We start from the raw sequence: 16,867 nt of genomic DNA on the forward strand, positions 1-16,867 counted from the left end.
TGAGTGGCAATGCTGTGGATTCGGGGTCCTCCGGATGCAGCGGACCCCGAATCAGGCACTGAATCAGCACCTGATCTCTGGCTTTTCCCAAAGCTGGGGCTCACTGGTCCAGGGGTGGAGGAGTGGAAACCGCAACCCTTTCCCATTGTCGTTCATCCCCAGTGAGCCACGTGTGAAAGTTCTGCCCCCTGCAGTGTCGCACGCTGTTGGTCTAGAGGCCTCAGATTCCCAGGGACCAACTCATCCTGGTTGGCTTAAGACTTTGCCAGGTTTAAAACGGAAAGTCCCATGTCCTAGGAATCCCCCTGGTCCTGGGAAAGCCCTGGAGTGCTTCCAGCAGGGGACACGTTACGCAGGAAGTTGAGACTGCCCACCTGGACACGGGTTCCTCACACCAGGGGGTCGACAAAGAAGAGGGTCCCTGTGCTGGCCAGGCTGACTAAGCCCAACAAGGGGAACCTGGAACTCGATTACAGAACAGGGCTAAGGAGGAGAAATTTGGGGGGCAGGAGATCATCTGTAATATCGTGTAGCTCCCCTAAGCCTTGTATAAAATGCCATTGGAAAACCAGAACCACCCCATAAGGTGGAAGTGCTAACGGCATAGGCCTTTTGGGAAGGAACGTTTGGGTCACCCCACCAGGCAATGAACCATGGCCAGCAGTGGTGCTTGCAGAGGGCAAAGGGCCCACACAGGAGTGACGGAAGAGCGTGGCCATGAAGACGGCACCAGCCACGACCATGTGACTGTAGAAATGAGTACCTCTTATCCTCACACAAGTCATACTTGTACTAACATTATCCAGTCATTCTTCCTGCTTTTCCCCTTTTCCGTTGCCCTGCTATCTGCATAAAATGTGTTAACGATAGTTAACTTTACATTTCATCTCAGTATTTGTGTCATCCAACCCCCAAACATGCTCTTTGGAGTGTCAAGTGTTAAATGCTCTTAGAGAAACTGAGTAGAAGAACAAGGATCATCTTCTGAAATGTGGATAAAATGACATGAACCTTTTGTTCACTCCCTTCTGGTTGGAATATTTGCATCATATTACGTAGAAGCATGATTCTGTTTTTTGCTTTATTGGGAAGTTAAATGTGGTTTTTAAAAGACGTGTGCGTGTGTGCTGAGTTGTCCAGACGAGGGCCCTGCCAGGTTGTTCCCTTATTCTAAGCTGGAGACCCGTTTCCCAGAACCTTTGCCTCTGTGGTTGGGTCACACAGAAGTGAGGCAGTGGCCATTCTTCTCTGGAAGGGGCCGAGATGGATGTGGTAGCATATGGAGCATCTGCGTCTGGCAGATCCCAGCCTGTGCCTCAATTGCACAATTGAGCCGGTCCCTCAATTGGATCCACAGATGACACCATCTGGCTGTGACCCCATCAAGTGTCCCAAACGCGTCTCTCCCAACATTGCCAACACTTGACTTCTAAGAACCCTGTTTCTGGATCAGGCCAGCTGTTGCCTCCCCAGAGAGAGACTGTGGAGCTGAAGCCAGCCTCCCTCCTTCCCCCATCTCATCTCCTTCACGTCACTCACCATCAGCAAAGTTACTATGTGGTCACTGGTTTGTCCCTGTCCCTGCCTAGTAACATGTAAACTCCATGAAAGGGGGCCCTTTTCTGTCTTGCTCACTGCTGTGTCCCATAAGTCCCCAGCTCGTCAGGACACTAGAATATTAGGCAAGGTCCACTGGCTGGATGAATGTGCCGAGGATGGGGTGCCATGCAGTGAAAAGATGGAAAGCATTAGATGCACAGCAAGACAGATACACATAAAAATTATGGAGGCCTTGGAGAAACAGAATGATACACAAAAGAGCACTATTGGCCGGGTACAGTGGCTCACGCCTAGAATCCCAGCACTTTGGGAGGCCAAGGCGGGAGGATCACTTGAACCCAGGAGTTCGACGCCAGCCTGGGCCACATGGTGAGACCCTGAGTCTATTAAAAAAAAATACAAAAAATTAGCCCGGCATGGTGACGCCTGCCTGTAGTCCCAGCTCCTCAAGAAGCTGAAGTGGGAGGATCCCTTGAGCCCAGGAGGTCAAGGCTACTGTGAGCTAAGATTGCACCACTGCACTCTAGCCTCAGAGACACAGTTAGACTCTGTCTCAAAAAGGGGTGGGGCACTATATTTTAATGAAGATGCAGATAACAGAAATATGGACTGCAGGAGGTAGGAGAGGAGGAGCTGATGGGGTGGGGGAGGTTTGAGAGATCGGGTGTTATTTAAGGGCTGGTATGAACAGCAGGATGCAACCTGCTTGCTTCTTACTTGGAAGTTAGGGGAGGAGAGAGGGGAAGGAGGGATGAAGGCAACTTCTGGGCAATCTTCCATTGTGAGGTGGGGTCCACGTCCCCACAACCCACGAACTTGGGCGGCCATGGCGGCATGTGGCAAACCTGGCAGGTGATTCCAACAGGCTTCACTCTGTGTGCTGGATCCGCAGGCTGCCTCTGGGAGCTGGGTGTACAGGTGCTCTGGCCAACCACCCAGGGTGAGCCCAGCCATTCACGCCGAGGGTGCACCTGCTCAGGGCAGAAGCCTCTGGATGGCTCCAGCCTGTCCTGCAGAGCTGGCTCCACCACTCATGTCTTCCCACCGGAGGCCAGCACCTAGAGAAGCAGAGAAGAGCTGTTCCCGAGTGCCCTGAGTTCCTGATCCAAAGAGGACACCATCCGGCTGTGGACCCATCAAGTGTCCCAAACAGGTCTGCTCCTCTGCGGAACACATGAACGCTGTTGTTGGACAGCACTGAGGTTGGGTGGTTTGTTACACACCCAGAGACAGCTGAACAGACGGAGAAGAGTAGGGTCAAGCTGCCAGCTGGATAAGGGAAGTACTTGGGGGACAAAGGGATTGGCGGGGTTGGTGCAGACCAGACGAGAAAGGGCACAAAGGGGGACAAGGTCCCGGTGAGAGGCCCGGCACGGTCACCCGCCTCAGGCCGCGCTAGATGGGGCGAGGGCCACCAGCTGGGGCCGCTCCTGCTTCCCAGACAGGCGAGATCCCGCAGCGACTACCACCCCTGGGCTGAAGTCGGTGCTTGCCCACCCTCCTCCCGCCTCTCTGGCCCGCCCCCATCCCCACCCTCATTCCCCGCCCCCCAGCTCCCCGGGTCCCTCCCTTCCCTCCTCGTTGTCGGGCTCCAGTCCTTCGGGTCACTGTTCTCAAGAGGCTGCCCCGGCTCCTGGTCGGGCTGTGCCCATCCCCCGCCGCCCTCCACGGTCCCCGAGCCGCGCTCCGTGGCCCAGGTGGACGTGCGCCCCGCACCCCTGCCAGCCCCGCACCCCGCGCCCCGCTCCCCCCGCCCCGCATCCCTGCCCGCCCCGCATCCCTGCCCGCCCTGCACCCCTGCCCACCCCACACCCCGCACCCCGCACCCCGCGCCCCGCCTCCCCGCGCCCCTACCCCGCCCCGCTCGCCGCCATTGGCTCCCCGCGGCCTGGCTCGGCCCGATTGGCTCCGCGCGCGGCCGGGGCCTGATCCGCGGTGGCAGCTCCGCGGCGTGGATGCTGCTCGGTCCCGCCGCCGCCCCAGGAGCGCGGAGCCGGGAGCGGCCGGGCGGGGGGCACCGCGAGGAGCCGCCCCCGCCGCCCACCCCGGGCCCGCGGCCGAGGGCGGCCTGGGGGGGTCGCGGCCGCACCCGGTGGCCGCACGCGGCGGACAAAGGACCATGCGGGGCCGCGGGCGCTGAGCGCGGCGGGGCGGGCCGGGGATGCGGCGCGGGGCGGGCGGGGGCCGGGGGCTGCAGCGGCGCCGCTGAGCGTGGCCTGGGGCGGGCGCGGCGGCCGCGATGCCGCGGCTCCCGGTGAAGAAGATCCGCAAGCAGATGAAGCTGCTGCTGCTGCTGCTGCTGCTGAGCTGCGCCGCGTGGCTCACCTACGTGCACCTGGGCCTGGTGCGCCAGGGCCGAGCGCTGCGCCAGCGCCTGGGCTACGGGCGAGGTACGGCGCGAGGGGCGCGGGCGGCGGGGGCCCTGGGGCGCGGGCGGAGCCTCCCACCACACAGGGGTCTCGGCTGGGCCCGACCCGCCCGGAGACCCCGCCCGCTGTTCCCCGCTCCGCGATTTGTGAGGAGGGGGCGCGGTTCGGCTCGGCCCAGACGCTCGATGACGTCGGCAGTGACGCGCGCGACCCTCTCTGGGAGGGTCCCTGACTCTGGGATCTGGCCTGGATCTGGTAGTGAGCGGCTGACGGTGGGCTCCCGGGGAATTCTCCGCCCCAGACCCTGCTGAGCCTTCCAAGAGGCCTTGTCAGGCCTCGCCTCCATCCCCTGCCCGCTTAGCAGGGCCTCAGTTTCCCCATGTGCTGGGGACCCGGGCCCGGGCTTGGCGAAGTGGCCGGTGCAGCTGGGACGCTTCCCGGCGGGGGCGCCCTCGGTGAACTGTGCCAGTGTTGTGGGGGCCCATGCGTGGGGATGGGGCCCAGCTTGGGAAGCCTGGCGTAAACTCTCCCAACCCCAACCCACAAACAAAGCAGATCGGGTCACGGTGAGCCAGCCGGGGTAGGGCCTCCTGGAGATGGTGATCTTTGACACACACCTTTTGTGCAAAGAGCATTCCAGACAGGAAGGCGCAGATGAAAGCCTGGGGGGGTGGGGGGAGAACGAGGGGCAAAATGCCCCCTCCTGAGGAGGAGGGAGGTTAGTGCCATGCCCAGACCAGGAGAGACCCCAGCTGGCTGCCTCTGAGCCTTCTCCAGGGAGCCGGGTGTTCTGAGGAGGCAGAACAATGATACTGGCGGGGGACACCTGGGCCACTCCACCTGCCAAAGCTCCTCTGTCTTCTCTTCGTGCGCTGGGAGGCCGGGACCCACACAGGCCAATGGTCCGGGGCTTGTCCCACCCCACATACCTCGCAGCTGCCACACCCTCAGGAGACCCCTGATACTGCTGAATCCCTAAAAGAAGCTCCACCCCAGCTCTTAGCAGACAGGGCAGGATCCACAGGGACCCAATGACACAGAACAAAACCAGCCCCCTCCGCAGGAGCCTCTGTAGTTTTCTGAGCAGCGGAGGGATCTAAGCCCAACCTGGAGCGGGCGGAGGCATAGGAATCCCCTTCCAAGGACCCCTTGAGGCTAAGTGAGCTCCGCCCCAGGGCGCCTGTACCACTTGCTACCTTTGAGGCCAGGGCCAGGACAAGAGGAGCTCAACAGCTGCCCAGGGAGATGGGGAGTGAGCAGACTGTTCCGTCGGGGGAGCCTTCCCAGGTCTGCCTGTGGACATCTCTACTGCCTCCCCACAAGCCTGGGCAGGCCAGCTCTGCGCCCCAGCCCTTTCCACTTCCTGGACCTCCCTAAGCTGAGGACCTAGACATCCTCACTGCAGCCCCAGGGGGTTCCACGCCCTAGGACCTGGGCATCTGAAGGGATGCTTCACTTCACCCCAGTTCTGCCCCTCCTGGTCCTCCTACCCAGGGACACTCAATCCAGGGCCACCCTCTGCTCCAGGGCCACACCTGGGCTTCAGCATCCATGCCTGTCCCTCAGTCCAGACTTTGAGGGCTCAAATCCTTCAGGAGAGGCAGTGCCGGCTTTCCTGACTACAGTCCCTGGCACTAACCCTGAGTTCTCAGTTCTGGTAAGGGAGGCAGACATGGAACACACCAGCACACAGAGAAAGTGCTGAGGGCACAGGGCAGTCCTGGGGTCTTCCTGGAGGCAGAGCCACTTAACAAGAATGGCCAGATGGGGGTGCATGTGGGTGCCTACACACACCAGCTGGCACACCTGGCTTTCCTCCCTCACACCTGCTGGAGGTTGGGAATAGCCTGCTGGAAGGCTCAGCCTGGGCTGCCCCACCAGAGGTGGAGTGTGGAAGAAGTTGCCTCGCTGTGGGGTGGGGCATCTGGTGGTAGAAGAAGCAGATGAGCCGGGTGCGGTGGCTCAAGCCTGTAATCCCAGCACTTTGGGAGGCCGAGATGGGTGGATCACGAGATCAGGAGATCGAGACCATCCTGGCTAACACCGTGAAACCCCGTCTCTACTAAAAAATACAAAAAACTAGCCGGGCGAGGTGGCGGGCGCCTATAGTCCCAGCTACTCGGGAGGCTGAGGCAGGAGAATGGCGTAAACCCGGGAGGCGGAGCTTGCAGTGAGCTGAGATCCGGCCACTGCACTCCAGCCTGGGCGATAGAGAGAGACTCAGTCTCAAAAAAAAAAAAAAAAAAAAAAAAAAAAAGAAGCAGATGAGAAGGAGAGGTTTGGCTTTAGCAAGAGACACCACAGCCTCCTTGCCCTGCTCTGGCCATGTGGGTCCCTAGCCCAGCTGACCCCAGCAGCAGGCAGAATGGCCTTAGAGACAGCCTGGGCCCTGAGACAGGCCTCACGTGCCACCTGCAGATGGTGAGAAGCTGACCAGTGTGACCGACGGCCGGGGGGTCCATGCTGCGCCATCCACACAGAGGGCTGAGGACTCCAGTGAGAGCCGTGAAGAGGAGCAGGCGGTGAGCAGGGCCTTGGGGAGAATGCGTGTGCACGAGACTGAGACCCCAAAGCCCCGAAGCCACTTGTGCGTTGGTGTCTTGAGAATCTGTCCCTTCTGGAGGACACAGCAGGGGGGCATGAGACACAGGACATGTGGGTGGGGAGCACGGCATGGCTTGTCAGTGTGAGCTGCAGCACCAGGCATCCTGTCTGGAGCTCTGTGTCTGGGGGCTGCAGCAGGTGCATGTATGCACCAGCTGGTCAGTATGTGGGGTGGCCGGGCATCTGCTTGGGCGAGAGTGACCAGAGGGTCTGAGTGTATGTGCCGGGGCCGTGGGTCAGGGTTTGCATGGCTGTGGGCTCGCAGACATTTAGGGCTGCGTGGCTACATGTTGGAAGGGGTCTTTGTGAAGGTCTGTCTAGGTGTGTGTGACCTCCTCCCTGCCCTTCCAGCCCTGACCCCGCTGCCTTTTCTCTCCTGCAGCTTGAAGGTCGGGATCTAGATATGCTGTTTCCTGCGGGGGCTGGGAAGCTGCCACTGAACTTCACCCATCAGACACCTCCATGGCGGGAGGAGGTGAGCTGGCTCGGCCTGTAATGGGCTGGGAGGCAGGGCGGGGCTGGGGGGACGGCGGGCCGTGCAGAAGGTAAGACCCCCCCATCCCCAGTACAAGGGGCAGGTGAACCTGCACGTGTTTGAGGACTGGTGTGGGGGCGCCGTGGGCCACCTGAGGAGGAACCTGCACTTCCCGCTGTTCCCTCATGTGAGTGCCAGGGTTGGGGGGTGCAGGGCGGGCAGGGCACGCAGGGGGCTTCGACAGCAACAGTCACTGCCCCCTCAGACTCGCACCACCGTGAAGAAGTTGGCCGTGTCCCCCAAGTGGAAGAACTATGGACTCCGTATTTTTGGTTTCATCCACCCAGCGAGGGACGGTACGGGGGTGAGGGTGCCCTGGGGGAGGGGTGTCGTGAGGCTCCACCCCCCTGAGCCTAGTCTTGTGGACTAGGAGACGTCCAGTTTTCTGTGGCCTCAGACGACAACTCGGAGTTCTGGCTGAGTCTGGACGAGAGCCCCGCCGCTGCTCAGCTTGTGGCCTTCGTGGGCAAGGTACCCCCACCCCAGCCCTGGTGTCTTCCCAGGCCTCCTGCAGCTCAGTCACCTGTCCCCACCAGCCTCTTGGGAATGAGGACCCGATGGCTTTGGTGTCCCCAGGGAGAGAGTGAACCCCCCCCCCCACTGCCCCTGCTCTATCACCCCCCAGACTGGCTCCGAGTGGACAGCGCCTGGAGAATTCACTAAGTTCAGCTCCCAGGTGTCCAAGCCCAGGCGGTGAGTGACTGTGGGGTGCATGTGCATGCACTTGTGTATTCGCGGGAGGGGGCTACGTGCTGTTTCCTTACCCTGTGCACACTTGCACACACTCTGCACAAGCACCCGCCCAGCCCAGCTGCCATCCTCCTGAGGGCCAGCCCTGAGGGCTGTGGGCACCACCTGCCCCCTTCCCTGGCTCCACTGTGCATGGCGGGGCCCAACCCTTGCTCCTCGTGTCCCCAGGCTCATGGCCTCCCGGAGGTACTATTTTGAGTTGCTGCACAAGCAGGACGACCGCGGCTCGGACCACGTGGAAGTGGGTGTGAGTGCCCCCCGCCCCCGGGGGGTTTCTGGAGACTCCACTTCCACTGCCTCCCTTCAGGACAACTGCAGTGGGGTCCCCGTCCCAAAGCTGACAAAGCAGTTGGTCAGGGCCATGGGCCTGAGGTCAGGAGGGTCTGCTCTGCCCTCTTTCGGGGCTCGGTGACGCTTCACTAGGAGTCGCCTTTGAGTAGAGTCTTGAGAGAATGGAGACATTCAGTAGGGAGATGTGGGGGGCAGATAATCTGGGGTGGGGCGTATGGTGGGTGAATTCTAGACCACGACTGCAGCGAAGGAACAGACTCAGCAGAGGAAGCGGGTCTTCGAGACTAGGAAGGGTCTGGTGGCCAGATCAGGCGGAGCCTGAGCACCATTCTGGACAGATAGGGCTTTGTCCTGAGAATGAGGCCATGGGATTTGCATTCCAGGAAAAAACCCCTGGCCACAGAGTGGAGAGAGCCTGGGGGAAGGGTTTTACTGTGGCCTTTGGTCCTCGAACCTAGGGAGGTGGCTGTGGGGATGGATGGGGGAAGCGGAAAGGGGTTACACAGCAAGGCAGAGGGCCTGGAGCCTGGTGGGTGTTGCGGGCTGCTCCATGGTGCCTGTGTCTGGTGTGTGGAGGGTGCGTTTTACCCCAGCTCAGCTGGGCAGAGGGCCCAGGCTGGAGACAGGGGTTTGAAGTGGTCTGTGGAGGCCCCAGGATGAGGTGGGAACAGAAGGGCCTGAGACAACCCCTGGAACCCCAACTTGGTGGTGGGGGTAGAGTGGAGGGGCATCCAGCCTGGCCCTTAGGGGGCCAGCAGTGACCTCACTGGGAATGGGCAGGGTTGGAAGTCATAACCTGAGGCGGGCCTCAGGGAGGGAGGGAGGAGGGGAGGGGGGCCTCAGGGAGGGAAGGACGAAAGGAGGGGGGCCTCAGGGAGGGAGGGAGGAAGGGAGGGAGTAGGAAAGGTGAGGAAGGGAGCATGGGGAGGTCTGGCCCTGCTCCCAGGGCCCTCAGCTTTCTGGGCTTCCTTCCCCAGCTTCCCTGCTGCCCCTTCTTGGAACCCCCGGACCCCTCTACCATCTCCCCTCCTGCATCCTTTCAGGGATTGGTCCTCCTAGTCCCCCCGCCCTGAGCCAGGGTAGACCCTTTCTTCCCTGGACCCAGCCACGGCCCTGCCCCTGACACCCACCCTCTCTGCCCTGCAGTGGCGAGCTTTCCTGCCTGGCCTGAAGTTCGAGGTCATCAGCTCTGCTCACATCTCCCTGTACACAGGTGCGCGGGCGCCTCTGGGGATGTGGGGCTCCTTGGGATGGGCTCTGGGTGTGAGCGGGAAGAATGGAGGAGTCTGAGCACTCCCTGGAACCCCTCTTCCCCCAGATGAGTCAGCCCTGAAGATGGACCACGTGGCCCACGTCCCCCAGTCTCCAGCCAGCCACGTGGGGGGGCGTCTGCCGCAGGAGGACACCAGCGCAGACATGCTGCGGCCAGATCCCAGGGATACCTTTTTCCTCAGTGAGAGGGGGCCCGCGCGGGGGCGAGGGCGGGGGTGCCTGCCCCAGCCGCCCTATGACCGCACCTCCTGCAGCTCCGCGCATGGAATCCTCGAGCCTGGAGAACGTGCTGGAGCCCTGTGCCTACGCCCCCACCTACGTGGTCAAGGACTTCCCCATCGCCAGATACCAGGGACTGCAATTTGTGAGTGCGGCTGTTACCCCGTCTCCCGTCGGGGACTCCGCGGAGCCTTCTCCAGCCCCTTGGGAGGCCACCCCGGGAGGTCCCCGCCCTGAGCCCTGAGCCCGCCTGCTCCCCGCCCCCCAGGTGTACCTGTCCTTCGTTTATCCCAACGACTACACCCGCCTCACCCACATGGAGACGGACAACAAGTGCTTCTACCGCGAGTCTCCGCTGTACCTGGAGAGGTGGGCTCGCAGCCCGGCTGGAAAATGCGGGGCGGGGCGGGCAGGGCGGGACTCGGCTCTGATGCTTCCGCTCCGCCCCAGGTTTGGGTTCTATAAGTACATGAAGATGGACAAGGAGGAGGGGGACGAGGATGAAGAAGAGGAGGTGCAGCGCCGAGCCTTCCTCTTCCTCAACCCGGACGGTGAGTGTCCGCAGCGCCCCCAGCCCTTACCCACCTGCGCAGGGAGCTTCTGACCCGCGTTTCCCGCAGACTTCCTGGACGACGAGGACGAGGGGGAGCTGCTCGACAGCCTGGAGCCCACAGAGGCGGCCCCGTCCAGGAGCAGCCCCCCGTCCCCCGCCCCAGCGGCCCACGCAGAGCCCGGAGCCACCCCTGCTCCGCCAACCCCTCCCCGCCCCCGGGACGAGGGGACCCCCAGGCACTCCCGGGCCCTGAGCTGGGCCTCCCGGGCCGCCCGCCCCTTGCCGCTCTTCTTGGGCCGAGCTCCGCCCCCGCGCCCTGCAGCGGAGCAGCAGCCCCCAAAGGTGTACGTGACCAGGGTGCGGCCGGGACAGCGGGCATCCCCCCGGGCCCCAGCGCCGCGCGCGCCCTGGCCGCCCTTTCCCGGCGTCTTCCTGCACCCCAGGCCTCTGCCCAGAGTGCAGCTGCGGGCGCCCCCACGCCCACCCCGGCCCCAGGGCCGCAGGACCGGCGGCCCCCAGGCCACACAGCCGAGGCCCCCAGCCAGGGCGCAGACCACCCAAGGAGGCCAGGAGGGCCAGGCGCGCACGCTGGGACCTGCGGTGCCCACAGTGGACTCAAACTTGTCCTCCGAAGCGCGGCCCGTGACCTCCTTCCTGAGCTTGTCCCAGGTGTCCGGGCCGCAGCTGCCCGGGGAGGGCGAAGAGGAGGAGGAAGGGGAGGACGATGGGGCCCCGGGCGACGAGGCTGCGTCCGAGGACAGCGAGGAGGCCGCGGGCCCGGCGCTCGGACGCTGGCGTGAGGACGCCATCGACTGGCAGCGCACGTTCAGCGTGGGCGCCGTGGACTTCGAGCTGCTGCGCTCGGACTGGAACGACCTGCGGTGCAACGTTTCGGGGAACCTTCAGCTGCCGGAGGCGGAGGCCGTGGACGTGGCGGCTCAGTACATGGAGCGGCTCAACGCGCGCCACGGCGGGTATGGGGCCGGCTCAACGCGTGCCAGGGCGATTGTGGGGACGGGGACAGCCGGGGAGAGGAGGTCCTGGCCTTGGTGGGCCCCTCAGACCTCCCCCAGGGCTCAGTGGTGTACCGGCCTGGGCTGAGGCACCGCCCCCCACCCCAGGGAAACCCCGGCTTCTCCCCTTCCTTCCCCGTGTCCTGACTGCCCAGGGCACTTGTCCAGCCTCAGGACAAGTGAGGAGCCCCACCCAGGGCTGGCGCCCCATCCTTGCCCCTGCGAACCCCACTTCTGTCATCCTGGACCTGGGCCCAGGGAGGAGTCCAGGCTACATAGGTCAGCGTCAGTCCCATCCGGTTGCTGGGGAGACAGCCCCATTCAGGAGCCAGGCTGAGACACTTAGGGCAAAGCTCAGGACCCCTGGACCCCTCCTCCTCTCCCCTCGCAGTGCCCCTGGGTGTTTCCAGGTGCTGAGGGCCTGACTGCAGAGGAGGGTGCAGGGCTTCTGCCCCATTGGCCCCTCTGGTCTCCCCGAGGCCCCAGGAATCTAGTGCTGTCTGCCCTCCCTGCAGGCTGGTGGGCGGGAGTGGGGAGTCTAATTTGGCCTCCAGGAGGCCTGTGGAGTCCTAAGAAGAGGCAGCGTCTGTTGTGCCCAGCCTTGAAGTCGAGTTAGGAGCTGCGCAGTGATGACAGGCAGGGGCAGGGTCAGAGGATGGAGGCAGAGCTGGGACTGTTTCTCCTGTGCCTGATAGAAGGTTGTGAGCAGGGCAGGAATTCCACCGGTTTGGGTATAGATAGGTGTGCCGCTGCCTGGAAGGGAAGGGATGGTGGTGGTGGTGACTGACAGCCTGGAGCCCTGGGGGCTGGGTGCTGGATTCAAGGTGGCTCAGAGGGCACGCCTGCCCCTGGCTCTAAGCTTCCTGAGAGCAGCTCGTCATGCCATGGGGGTCTCATGGGATGGTCATTGTTGTGGTCCCACCTTTGCCCACTTGGGTGTGGCTCAAGGAGCAACAGTGTAGAGAGACCAAGAGCATTTGGGGCAGGAGGTCCCTGACACTCAGGGCTTTGGGGTGGGGAAGGACAGGAGTTGGAGGGAGGCCTCGGACCCCTCGGCACCCAGGTGGGCGTCCCCCGGTGAAGGGCACAGACTGCCAAGGGAGGATGTGAGGCCGACTGAAGAGAAAGCGTCGTCTAGGGCAGGGTCCTATTTTCTCCAGATGAGGAGAGCAGAGTGGAGGGAAACTGAGGTTCTCGGCTGGGCAGAATGAGGAGGAAGGGGCCGGGAACAGGCTCCCAGCATTGAAGCCTCCTCCACTTGGGGGTCAGGACAGGCCCGGAGCTGCTGCCTGGGGAAAAGGGGTTCTGTGAAGGCACAGGGGGCGGGGTGGGGGCTTCTCAGAAGAGGTGACTGAGGGCCTGGAAGAGGAGTGGCTGGGAGGGCTGGGGCAAACATCCCAGGCAGGGGACTCCTCAGGACAAAGGAGAGGAGATGGTGGCTGTGCCTGAGGAGGAGTCTGCTACCCCAGTAGGAGGGGAAGATTGAAGGCCACAAATTCGAAACTGCTTAACGTCCTAAAATGCCACAGAAGCTGTTTGAACCTTGTCCCATGGGCGGTGGCTAACTCCTGAAGGTTTCTGAGCAAGGGGGTAACAGGACAGCCGGACATGTCATAAATGTCACCTGGGACGTGCGTGGTGGCCAGGAGGCCTGCGAGGGGGTGAGGATGGGCCTGGGCTCGCTGGTGTGCCCCCAGTCCTGCCCCGACCCTGGATGGGGTGGCTGGAAGGTGGACCTGCCTGCTGGGCCTGCCTGGAGGGGCAGGAGCTCTGCCGCGGAGCCCGCAGCCTCCCGCAACTCCAAGTCAGCTGAGTTTCTGTAGCCAGGGCGGCCCAGGGTTGCGGGTGGGGTGCAGGCTGGAAGCCTTCCTACCGGCTGACCACCCAGCTTTGCAGGCGCTTCGCGCTTCTGCGCATCGTGAACGTGGAGAAGCGCCGGGACTCGGCGCGAGGGAGTCGCTTCCTGCTGGAGCTGGAGCTGCAGGAGCGCGGGGGAGGCCGCCTGCGACTCTCCGAGTACGTCTTCCTGCGGCTGCCAGGAGCCCACGTGGGGGATGCAGACAGAGAAAGTCCCGAGCCCGCTCCCGCGGCCTCTGTGCGCCCCGATGGCCGCCCCGAGCTCTGCCGGCCACTGCGCCTGGCCTGGCGCCAGGACGTGATGGTTCACTTCATCGTGCCAGGTGCGCAGGGCGGGCTCGGGGTCTCCGGGAGACCTCGTGGGAGGAACGTGGACCCTAATGACTAGGAAAGGGTGTGGGTGTCCGGGATGAGGTTCTTCGGAGCTGGGAGGCCCCAGCATAGAGTCAGGGTCGGCTCAGCCCCCCATTTCTCCTCCAGTGAAAAACCAGGCGCGGTGGGTGGCGCAGTTCCTGGCGGACATGGCTGCGCTGCACGCGCGCACCGGGGACTCGCGTTTCAGCGTCGTCCTGGTGGATTTCGAGAGCGAGGATATGGACGTGGAGCGAGCCCTGCGCACCGCGCGCCTGCCCCGGTAACGGCCCCTACTTCCACTTGGGCGGACCCAGCGCACCTTTCCTCCCCGGGAGGTGGGTTTTCCTGACCCCACCCCCAGAGATCGTGCCTGTGACTCCTCCTCCCCAGGTACCAGTACCTGAGACGAACCGGGAACTTCGAGCGCTCCGCCGGGCTGCAGGCGGGAGTGGACGCGGTGGAGGTCCGAGGGCCAGATGGGGGTCGGGGAGCAAAACGGGGCGTATCCGGGGAGGAGCGGAGGGCGGGGCTCAGACCTCCCGCATCCCCCAGGACGCCAGCAGCATCGTGTTCCTCTGCGACCTGCACATCCACTTCCCACCCAACATCCTGGACGGCATCCGCAAGCACTGCGTGGAGGGCAGGCTGGCCTTCGCGCCCGTGGTCATGCGTCTGAGCTGCGGGAGCTCGCCCCGGGACCCCCACGGTGAGGCCCCAAGCGCCCCACCCTGTGATGGCAAGGTTCCCACTAACCACCACGGTAATGTCCAGGAACCCGGGGCCTCTCAATCCCCAGGGGAGGCCTGGGAGTCCATCAGTGCTCCCCGTAGAGCTCAGAGCCCCAGTCTCCTGGCACCAGCACACCCAGGGCCATGCGGGGCCCCGGGGACCTCCTGCAGTATCCTGCGTTTATGCACCGCAGCTCCAGGGTCATTACCGGGCACCGCCAGAAGCCCCATGGTGATGGGACTCTGCCCCTGAGGCCCTCCCAAGGTCTCCTAGCGGCCCTTTGCAGGGGAGGCCTTGCAAGACCTGGTCTGAAGGGCAACACTCCTCACTCCCGCCCCAGGTTACTGGGAGGTGAACGGCTTTGGCCTTTTTGGGATCTACAAGTCGGACTTTGACCGGGTCGGAGGCATGAACACGGAAGAGTTCCGAGACCAGTGGGGGGGTGAAGACTGGGAGCTCCTGGACAGGTGACCACCTCCCACTCCCCTGACCCCTGCGTCCTCCTCCTCAGAATGAGGAAAATGGCGCCCACATGCTGAGAGAACTCTACCCTTCCCCATCTTCCCAGTATCCTGTAGGCCCAGAGAGACCCCCTCCACCCACATCACTCCTGAGATCCTGTCCCACCCCCAGGGTCCTGCAAGCTCAGGGACATCCCTGAACCAGTTCTGCCCCCTGATCCTGTAGGCCTTGGGTGGCCCTGAGTCCCCAACCTCCCACTAGGGCCCTGGAGGCGCGAGGCAGCCCTGACACCCCCAGTCCCTGGACCAGGGTCCTGATCACCTGTCTCTGCCCCCGGCCCCGGGGTCCCGACCTCCTCTCTCTCTGCCTCCGGTCCCAGGTCCTGATCACCTCTCTGCCCCCAGCCCCGGGGTCCCGACCTCCTCTCTCTCTGCCCCTGGCCCCGGGGTCCCAACCTCCTCTCTGCCCCTGGCCCCGGGGTCCCAACCTCCTCTCTGCCCCCTGCCCCGGGTCCTGACCACCTCTCTCTCTTTCCCCCGCCCCGAGTCCTGATCACGTCTCCTCTCTCTGCCCCCAGGGTCCTGCAGGCAGGGCTGGAGGTGGAGCGACTCCGGCTGCGGAACTTCTACCACCACTACCACTCCAAGAGGGGCATGTGGAGCGTCCGCAGCAGGAAGGGCTCTCACATGGGGGCGTCCTGAGGACGCAGCCCCTCCCAGCCCCGGTGGGAGTCCAGAGGCAGCTGCTGGGGGCTGGGCTTTGAGTTTGGTCCCGAGGGACCCGGCAGGGCTGGTCAGAGGGGCACAGCCACCACCTGTGCCTGTCCCTCTCAGGCCCACTGGGCCCCGGCGTCGTGCCCCTCCCTGGAGAGGCAGCCTTCACAGCGGGTCAGGGCCTGGCCTTGGTCCCCACTCTGCGATGATTTCTGTGAAATTTTGCTGTAGCGATGACATTGTTTTCAGGATTTCCAAGAGTTCTGTCTGTTCTGTTTTTTATTCAGAATGAAATGAAATATTTTTTTTAGTTCTGACTTGTTCTCTGTGCCTGTTCTCTTGAGAGGTGGAGTCCTCACCACTGGGGGACCCTGAGCACGACCTCTTGACTTCCAGCTGCAGCCCTTCCAGACCCCAGCTTCTCCCACCCCCAAGACCACTTCCCCCTTCCTACTTGTGAGGTTCGGTGCCCAGCCCTGTGGGGAGGGGGCTTCCGACTTCTTTCTCCCGCCCTGTGTCTATGGGGTCTGTGCCCGCTGATAACAGACATAGATAGCACAGGGCCCTCCCACACTGGGGCGAGGAATGAGCAGTCACCGTGCCACAGTGCCCCCATTCTGCAAACAGAATCGGGTGTCAGTCCCACCCCAGCCTCCTCTAGGGTGGAGGAGCTGTCTGCACCCAGGTGGGGCATGTCTTGTGCTGGGGCTGGGGGTGATCAGGCAAAACTTGGGGTTGCCAGAAACAAAAACCCAACTCAAGCCAGTGAAGCCATAATCAGGGGGCCTGTATGACTTTGGTACCTCCAAGGTCAGGGTCAGCAGGGCACCAGAGAAGGACTGACTCAGAGGCTGGTCGAAGCCCACTCCTGCCTTGTCTCCTCTCTGCCCGTGGGTCCAGCTCGGTCCTGGCCTGGGCTGGGTCACAGGAGGAAGGCTGTACTCTGCCAGGCACCGAGTGACTGTGTAAGTTCCTTATGGCTGCTGTAGCGAATTGGCACAAGTGTAGTGGCTTAAAAAATTTATAATCTTACAGTTCTGGAGATAAAAAGTCCTAAAATTAAGCCTGGCACAGTGGCTCACGCCTGTAATCCCAGCACTTTGGGAGGCCGAAGCGGCCGGATCCCCAGACACAGTGGTGTGTACCTGTAGTCCCAGGTACTTGGAAAGTTGAGGCAGGAGGATCACCTGAGCCTGGGAGGTCAGGGCTGTGATGAGCTGTGATTGCACCACTGCACTCCAGTCTGGGTAACAGGGCAAGGCCCTGTCTCGGGAAAAAAAAAAAAAAAAAAAAAAAAAAAAAAAAAGGCCAAAATTAAGGTGTCAGCAGGGCTGGTTCCTTCTGGAGACTTAGGTGTGAGTCTGTGTCCATGCCTTCTCCAGCTTCTCCAGGCCACCTGGATTTCAGCAGCTCGGCCTCTTCCTCTCTCTCACTCTCTCTCATCTCCTCCTGTGACTCTGACCCTGCTGCCTTCTCTTATAAGGCTCCCTGTGACTACACTGGGCCCTCCCAGCAAACCCACAGTAACCATCACATCCCTCACTGGGTCACATCTGCAAAGCCCTTTGCCATGAAGGTAACAGTCA

General features: G+C 62.7%; 1 protein-coding gene across 2 annotated transcripts; it reads left to right on the top strand.

Annotated features, from left to right (window-relative positions):
- The first annotated feature begins 3,487 nt into the window (after window positions 1-3,487).
- On the top strand, window positions 3,488-15,598 carry LOC104656676 (N-acetyl-beta-glucosaminyl-glycoprotein 4-beta-N-acetylgalactosaminyltransferase 1). 2 transcript variants are annotated; one of them, XM_030926426.1, is made up of 20 exons: window positions 3,488-3,950; window positions 6,348-6,451; window positions 6,916-7,008; window positions 7,100-7,195; window positions 7,274-7,364; window positions 7,439-7,539; window positions 7,694-7,761; window positions 7,987-8,065; window positions 9,256-9,322; window positions 9,428-9,562; window positions 9,636-9,745; window positions 9,869-9,969; window positions 10,051-10,151; window positions 10,221-11,127; window positions 13,063-13,346; window positions 13,504-13,657; window positions 13,768-13,840; window positions 13,930-14,083; window positions 14,447-14,573; window positions 15,146-15,598. In XM_030926426.1, exons 1-20 carry the CDS (start codon window positions 3,800-3,802, stop codon window positions 15,267-15,269), a joined length of 3,120 nt encoding a protein of 1,039 aa, XP_030782286.1. In that variant the 5' UTR covers window positions 3,488-3,799; the 3' UTR covers window positions 15,270-15,598. The 2 variants fall into 2 exon arrangements, 1 of the variants encoding a protein (XP_030782286.1); XR_004055936.1 differs by having other exon boundaries at window positions 3,767-3,950; window positions 14,491-14,573; window positions 15,146-15,191.
- Window positions 15,599-16,867: the final 1,269 nt, after the last annotated feature.

Source organism: Rhinopithecus roxellana, unplaced genomic scaffold, assembly GCF_007565055.1.
Source record: "Rhinopithecus roxellana isolate Shanxi Qingling unplaced genomic scaffold, ASM756505v1 contig2925, whole genome shotgun sequence".
Taxonomy (NCBI): domain Eukaryota; kingdom Metazoa; phylum Chordata; class Mammalia; order Primates; family Cercopithecidae; genus Rhinopithecus; species Rhinopithecus roxellana.

Coding starts and splice junctions, on each gene's coding strand:
- LOC104656676 (XM_030926426.1), top strand. CDS start 3,800: ATGCCGCGGCTCCCGGTGAAGAAGATCCGCAAGCAGATGAAGCTGCTG. Junction 11,128..13,062: donor CTCAACGCGCGCCACGGCGG/GTATGGGGCCGG, acceptor CCAGCTTTGCAG/GCGCTTCGCGCTTCTGCGCA. Junction 14,084..14,446: donor CTCGCCCCGGGACCCCCACG/GTGAGGCCCCAA, acceptor CTCCCGCCCCAG/GTTACTGGGAGGTGAACGGC.